This window comes from Ursus maritimus, unplaced genomic scaffold, assembly GCF_017311325.1.
Source record: "Ursus maritimus isolate PB19 unplaced genomic scaffold, ASM1731132v1 scaffold_12, whole genome shotgun sequence".
NCBI lineage: Eukaryota > Metazoa > Chordata > Mammalia > Carnivora > Ursidae > Ursus > Ursus maritimus.
In genome coordinates, this window is record NW_024423564.1 from 62,493,287 (window position 1) to 62,500,896 (window position 7,610).

Here is a 7,610-nt window from a genome sequence, read left to right on the forward strand (position 1 = left end):
TCATTAGTATGGAGACTGAACTAGTATCCATTCAGGGAGGAGACGGGAAATTTTGACCTGTTTGTTTAAAAAAAAATTGAGAAAGAAATACTCAACCCACAAAGTTTAAAAACAACAAGACAAGTAGATTTAACCAGAAGAAGCTTTAGCTTTAAATGCCTGCAGTGACTTTTGTCCCCGGTTCCCTGAAGAGCTAGGTCAGTTTTGCAATAAGAGATACCAAGTTCGGTTTTCTCGGAGTTTGCATCAGTTGGTTGCATCATCCCTGAGTGGAAGAACTGCGGCTGCAAGGAAAAATAAGGTCCAGCGCTTCTTCTCCAGCAGGAAGAGGGCATTCTTGTAAGGCTCGAGACCATGCATTGCACAACAGGTGTTCCAGGTCTCCTCGCGGCCCGGGCGGGAACTTAATGAAATCCGGTTGTCTAGTCTTTATTTGCGGAGCAAGAAAGGGGAGGCCGATGGCAACCTGCCCACTGTTGGGAGCCACTGACTTCACCGATCAATAATTTGCGTCGTGAATATTAAGTGCAGCGGTTATTGGGGGGGAGGGGCTCGCTTGCAGGCAGACGCAACCAACAACGGTTCTCCGGAACTCTCTCCCCACCTCCCACCCCCGCTGTCCAGTCCACCTTTTCCCTCTCGGTCTTCCGACTGAACACCCAGAATCGAGGGGAAGCCGCTCGCGCGGGAAAGCAACTCCCGCACCCTTCTACGTGATCTGTACCTTTAAACTTACTCCATCTCAAACCAGACCCCGGAGGCACCACCCACATCCGTCTAACATCACTTCCTCCAGGGTTACCGGGGGGGGGAAAAAAAATCTGGGAACGCGAGGGGTTGGGCTGAGCCGCACTTGGGGAACGGCGCGGACCTTCTGCTAGGACTCTGGTTCTCCTCCGCCTGCTCAGCCCAGTGGCCCGGCGCATCTACCACAATGGAACCGCGGTCTCATCTCGGGGCCACCTGTTTGCTGGGCTTCAGTTTCCTGCTTCTCGTCACCTCTTCTGATGGACATATTGGGCTTGGAAAGGGTCAGACCAACTTCTTATCTTAATTTATACTCATACTGGGCCCAGCCCAGTATAACCCTCTTCTTGTGCTAACACGATCCTCCTCCCGTTCTGTCTCTTAGGCCACGCCAGGTTTCTTTTTATCCTCCCTAACCGCTCCTGGATTTTGAGAATTTCTTGCGGGTAGGAAATAGCCGGTCTGGGGAATGTTGAGATGAGGAAGTTGTGCTGGAGGCCTCCCTAAATTCTTGGGTTGGGAGTAAGGAATGACTTAAATTAGGGAAAGCATGTTTAAGAGTCCAGCCTAGGTGCCTAGCACTTGGTAAGTCCTCAGGAACATTCAGTCACCTTCTCTTCTGGGAGAAATAGGGCCTCTGGACATCAGCATATGCAGAGATCCTTTCCCTGGCTCTGAGATCCCCCTCCTTACCTCTTCCCTGAAGAGCTGGGTTATTGCCTCCTCTGTGCCTTGGGGAGAATAGGACCTGCATACCAGGAAGTTGTGACTGGCCAGATGAAAGGTAGAAGGTCGATGTTAGAGGGTAACTAACAGTTGTCCTTGGTGTGCTTAAGTCAATGTGTCTGAAGAAACCGATATATTTTTTTAAAGATTATTTATTTATTTGACAGCGCGCGAGAGAGCGAGCACAAGCAGGGGGAGGTGCAGAGGGAGAGGGAGAAGCAAGCTCCTCCCTGAGCAGGAAGCCGGATACAGGGATCAATCCCAGGACCCTGGGATCATGACCTGAGCCGAAGCCAGGCACTTAACAGCTGAGCCACCCAGGTGCCCCGAAACTGAAATTTTTTGAGAACTGAGAGGACAGTGGTTATGAATGGGGGATAGGAGGTGTGACCCTCTACTCCATCCCCTTCCCTACATCTTCTTTGGAACTCAGGGTTTGTGCTTTTCTAAGTTGAAGAGTGGTAGTATGGATGCCCCTTTCCTTTCATTTTTTGTGCTGACTTTACTGGATGGAATGATTTTGATGCAGTCCTGCTGTTTTAAGTTCTTCTATATCCTCCCCAGTTGCGCATTTGTTGATAGGTGATGAGTTGGGTGGACATTCAGTGTGCCTGAATGTGGTCACTCCAGCAAATAATTAATTTTTGATCACCTACTATATTCCAGGCACTGCCCCAGGCACTAGAGAGATAGCAGTGGACAGGACAGATAAGGTTCCTGTTCTCACAGAGTTTTTATTCGAGTCAGAGATACGGAGAGTGGACACATGAACAAGAACAAATTAAGAAGCAAGATAATTTCAGCTAGGGATAAGTGCCAGGAAGAAAATGAAACTGTGATGGAGTAGGATGTCTGGGGAGGATAAGGGAGCCAGCATTACATGAGCTAGAAGCCAAAGAAGGCTTCTCTGAGAAGGTGGTATATAGGTTTCCATCTCAGTGATGAAACTTCACGGTGAACTCTACTGGGCCAGAATGTTTTCAATACTGACAATCCCATTTTAAAATAGATTACTGTATATTTAGCACAAAATTATAAGTAGCAAGGAAGACAGAATATGGTGTTAGGAGTGTGAGCGTAGATCCGAGCTTTATTTTCTTCTGCGATTGACCAGCTGAGAGGCTTAGGGCAAGTTGCTTAACCTCTCAAAGCTCAGTTCCTCATCTGCAAAATGGGCATAATAATAACTACCTTGGACACTCAACAAATAATTTATTCTGTTCCAGTTACTGTTAGGTGTAGGCAATACCTTGGAGTCACCTGTTTAGTATCTTTATTCCTTGTTAGGCGTTAAGTCCTGTGTGGTGGTTTTTGTGTTGCTGCATAATAAACCACGGCAAAATTTAGTGGTGTAAAGAAATCATTTTATTATGCTCATGGTTCTGTGGGCCAGGAATTCAAACAAGGCACAGTGGGGAAGGTATGTCCCTTGGTTCCATGTCTGGGGCCTCAGCTGAGCAGGTTACTTCTCCATGGGGTCTTTCTTCATGGGTTAGGTGTGGGCTTCCTCACAGTACGACAGCTGGATTCTAAGAGTGCCCATCCCAAGAGAACAAGGTGGAAATGTGTTGCATTTTTATCATCTAGCCTTACAAAGTCACATAGCATCACTTCCACTGTAAGGGCATATTCAAGGGAAGGAGCTCCATGGAAGGAATGTTGAGGTCGCTTTGTAAGAAAAGCATGTGGAGTGAGAGATTATTGCAAGTAGAGTCTGCCGCAGTAAGCCAGGACCATTTCTGTCTCATTCTTGCCCAGGAACAGTTGTTGGAAGAAGAAATGAGAAATGAATGATACACCTGATCATTGAGATCCCTATCTTTTTTCAGCTTATAGTCTGAAGACTGTCAAGACAAGTAAGCAAGCAGTTGCATACACTGTACTGTGAGCAGGGAAATACCAGGTAGGCATTTCCTGTAGGAGGATGTAGGAGGGCAGTTTGAGGCAGGAGGGCTGGGTGGTGAGGATTAAGTGAAAAAAATGATAGGCACTTCATATTGTGTTACAAACTGAGAGAGTATTTAGTTATATTTATTATTATGCCCTCCCAAGGAAGAATATTTACTTGTTCCTGAAAGGAATTAATAATTTTTCAAACTTTTGTTTTTTGTGTCTCTTGGGTATAGAATCTTGGGAAATAAATTATAGCCCATGAACTCCACCTCCCCAAAATGTGCTACCTGAAGCAAGGCTCCTGAAAATCTTGATGAGTTAAGATTTCTTCCCAAGTGTTTCCAGAAGATGGCCTGTTGGCTTTCAGAGAGGAAAGACTAAATGACCCTATTCTTTTCATTCAGAACAGGAAATACAGTGGTGTGCTTTGAGCACTGGATGTGAATCAGGAGGCCTGCGTTTTAATGCTGGTCAGACCAGGTAGCTAGCTCTGGTCTTCCCTGGAGACTTTTTATTGAATGAGAGTATTGAACTAGAAATTGTCCTTCCAGCTCTAACATTATAGTGTTCTCAAATACAGTTGACTCTTGAGCAACACAGGGGTTAGGGGTGCTGATCCCCCCACACCCCATAGTTAATCAGCATATAATTCCTCCAAAACTTTACTGATAGCTTTCTGTTGACCAAAAGCCTACCAATAACATAAACAGTTGATTAACACATATTTTTATGTTATATGTATTATACACTTTTTATATAATAAGGTAAGCTAGAGAAAAGAAAATTAAGAAAATCATAAGGAAGAGAAAATATATTTATAGTACTGTACTGTAAAAAAATCCATGTATAAGTGGATTCATGCAGTTCAAGTCCATGCTGTTCAAGGGTCAACTATAATTTTATTATTCTCTGTGTCCTAAAAATTTGGAATGTATCACCTATGGGGAGAATTGTAATGACTAACATTTTCTGCACATGCACTATATTCCAGGCACTGTACTGTGTATTTTCATGTATTGACTGGTTGAATCCTCATGATAACCCTCTAAGATGGGTCATATTTTTTTCTCACCATCCTCATTTCACAGATGAAGAACGTAAAATGGGGGAAGGGGTCACACAGCTAGTAAATGGGCTCTCTGAGTGCAGAAACTCCTTTGAAGACTTCACAGGAGAAATGATAAAGCTGTTGAGGGGGTGATTCGTGTGCTCTCCTGCCTGAACCAGAGATAGATGACTTCATTTCAAGTCTCTGGAATAAAAATTTGGCACTGACATATACAAAGTGTTTATCTTCCACACTATGCGCATTCACAATAACCCTATGGGATAGGTAATTTGTTAGTCATATTTTGCATTTGTGAGAACAGTCAGAATGGAACTAGGCTTTCAACCCAGGTCTGCTCCACTGCAGTTGGACCCTCCTTTCTTTGCCACTGTGTTATTCTACCTTTCAGGTACAGTGTTGCTTGTTTTAGAAGCTTGGCTGCCAGCTCTGACACTTGACCTTTTGTTTCGTCAGCCCGGGAGGAGGTGGATAATACTTTTCTGGTGTCTTTCACTTACATTGATAAAAACAATTTTAAGATGAAGGGCTTGGGAATTCTGACGTAAATGCTGTGTTTAGAAATGGTCCCTTCCCCCCCCCCCTTGTAATGTTAATGTTTTAGGGNAAGAGCAACTGGATGTGGGAGCCTTCAGCTCATTTTGCAGATAGCGGTGTAAGTTAAGTGGCTGTGCATGTGGCACTTCAGGAAGTTGGACTGTCTTCCAGTGTTCCACGTTGGCATGTGTGTATGCATGGGTGGTGTCAGGGAAGTAGGTGAACTTTTTTTAAGATTTTATGTATTTATTTGACAGAGAGATAGAGAGAGAGAGCACAAGCAGGGGGAGGAGCAGGCTCCCTGTGAGCAAGGAGCTGGGTGTGGGACTCGATCCTAGGACCCCAGGATCATGACCTGGCCTGAAGGCAGACGCTTAACCTACTGAGCCACCCAGGCATCCACAGTAGGTGATTTTAGTAACAAGGTTAACACTGTACCCTTTCAGGTTATTTTTGAAGGGAAACAAAAGCACCTGGTTTTTCAGATCTGAAGTCAGTGTTTGCATTCTGCTTTGGTGAGGCCATATTCATTAAATTGTTCGTTTAACCTTTGCTAGAGAGGCAGTATAGTGTGTGGTTAAAATACAAACTCTAGAACTTTACCACCTGGGTTCTAATCCTAGCTGTGCCATTTAATGGCAGTGTAACCTTGGGCAAGCTGTTTAACTTCAGCTTCCATATCTGTAAAATGGAGATAATTAGAGTTTCTACCTCATAAATTTATTGTGAAGATAAGTTGACACATATAAAAGCATGGAAATCAGTACCTGGTATATAATGAATGACATATGAGTGTTAGTCATTATTAGTATTATTGTTGTTATCATTGTATTATTGTGATTATCACAAAGTAAGCATTCAAAAAATGATGCTGGTTATTACTATTATGAAAAATTCCAACATACTTTTTAAAAAATTATTTTTATTTAAGTTCAATTAATTAACATATAATGTATTATTCATTTCAGAGGTAGAGGTCAGTGATTATCAGTCTTATAAAATACCTAGTGCTTGTTACATCCCGTGTCCTCCTTAATGTCTATTATCCAGTTACCCCATTCCCCCACTCCCCTCCCCTCCAGCAACCATCAGTTTGTTTCCTGTGATTTAGTGTCTCTTATGGTTTATCTCCCTTTCATCTTGTTTAATTTTTTCCTCTTTTCCCCTGTGATCCTCTGTTTTGTTTCTTAAATTCCACATATGAGTGAGATCAAATAATTCTTTCTCTGATTGACTTATTTCGCTTAGCATAATACCCTCTAGTTCCATCCACGTCATTGCAAATGGCAAGATTTCATTTTTTGATGGCTGCATAATATTCCACTGTATATATACACCACATCTTTATCCATTTGTCTGTCGATGGACCTCTGGGCTCTTTCCATAGTTTGGCTATTGTGGACATTACTGCTATAAACATTGGGGTGCAGGTGCCCCTTTGGATCACTATATTTGTATCTTTGGGATAAATACCTAGTAGTGCAATTTCTGGGTTGTAGGGTAGTTCTATTTTCAACTTTTTGAGGAACCTCCGTACTGTTTTCCAGAGTGGCCTCACCAGTTTGCATTCCCACCAGCAGTGTAAGAGGGTTCCTCTTTCTCTACATCCTCGCCAACATCTGTTGTTTCCTGACTTGTAAATTTTAGCCATTCTGACTGGTGTGAAGTGGTATCTCATTGTGGTTTTTATTTGCATTTCCCTGATGCAAAGTGATGTTGAGCACTTTTTCATGTGTCTTTTGGCCATTTAAACGTCTTCTTTACAGAAATGTCTGTTCATGTCTTCTGCCCATTTCTTGATTGGATTATTTGTTCGTTGGGTGTTTAGCTTGTTAAGTTCTTTATAGATTTTGGATACTAGCCCTTTACCTGATACGTCATTTGCAAATATCTGCTCCCATTCTGTTGGTTGTCTTTTGGTTTTGTCGATTGTTTCCTTTGCTGTGCAAAAGCTTTTTATCTTAATGAAGTCCCAATAGTTCATTTTTGCCTTTGTTTCCCTTGCCTTTGGCAACGTGTCTAACAAGAAGTTGCTGTGGCCGGGGTCACAGAAATTGCTGCCTGTGTTCTCCTCTAGGATTTTGATGGATTCCTGTCTCACATTTAGGTCTTTCATCCATTTTGAGTCTATTTTTGTGCATGGTGTAAGAAAGTGGTCCAGTTTCATTTTTCTGCATGTGGCTGTCCAATTTTCCCAACAGCATTTGTTGAAAGACTGTCTTTTTTCCATTGGATATTCTTTCCTGCTTTGTAGAAGATTAGTTGACCATAGAGTTGAGGGTCTGAAATTGTGATGCCACCAGCTTTGATTCAACATTCCTTTGGCTCTTTGGGGTCTTTTCTGGTTCCATAAAAATTTTAGGATTATTTGTTCTAACTCTGTGAAAAAAGTTGATGGTGTTTTGATAGGGATTGCATTGAATGTATAGATTGCTCTAGGTAGCATAGATATTTTAACAATATTTTTTCTTCCAATCCATGAGCATGGAGCATTTTAACATTTCTTTGTGTCTTTCTTCCAATCCATGAGCATGGAGCATTTTAACATTTCTTTGTGTCTTCCTCAATTTCTTTCATGAGTGTTCTCTAGTTTTCTGAGTACAGATCCTTTACCTTTTTGGTTAGGTTTATTCCTAGGTAT

The 7,610-nt window shown here is 42.5% G+C and overlaps 1 protein-coding gene across 3 annotated transcripts in view; it reads left to right on the forward strand.

Annotated features, from left to right (window-relative positions):
* The first annotated feature begins 783 nt into the window (after nt 1–783).
* Nucleotides 784–7,610, forward strand: part of TXNDC12 (thioredoxin domain containing 12) — a 30,185-nt gene continuing 23,358 nt past the window's right edge. The window contains exons 1-2 of one of the 3 annotated variants that reach the window (XM_040627314.1): nt 802–1,031; nt 3,303–3,376. Coding sequence is in view for 1 of the 3 variants with exons in the window: in XM_008699205.2 (XP_008697427.1) it covers nt 935–1,031 (97 nt within the window). In the remaining 2 variants the exon portion in view is untranslated. Of the gene's footprint in view, nt 1,032–1,209; nt 1,333–3,302; nt 3,377–7,610 lie in introns of those variants that run through there. The other 2 variants (XM_008699206.2, XM_008699205.2) reach the window with 2 other exon arrangements.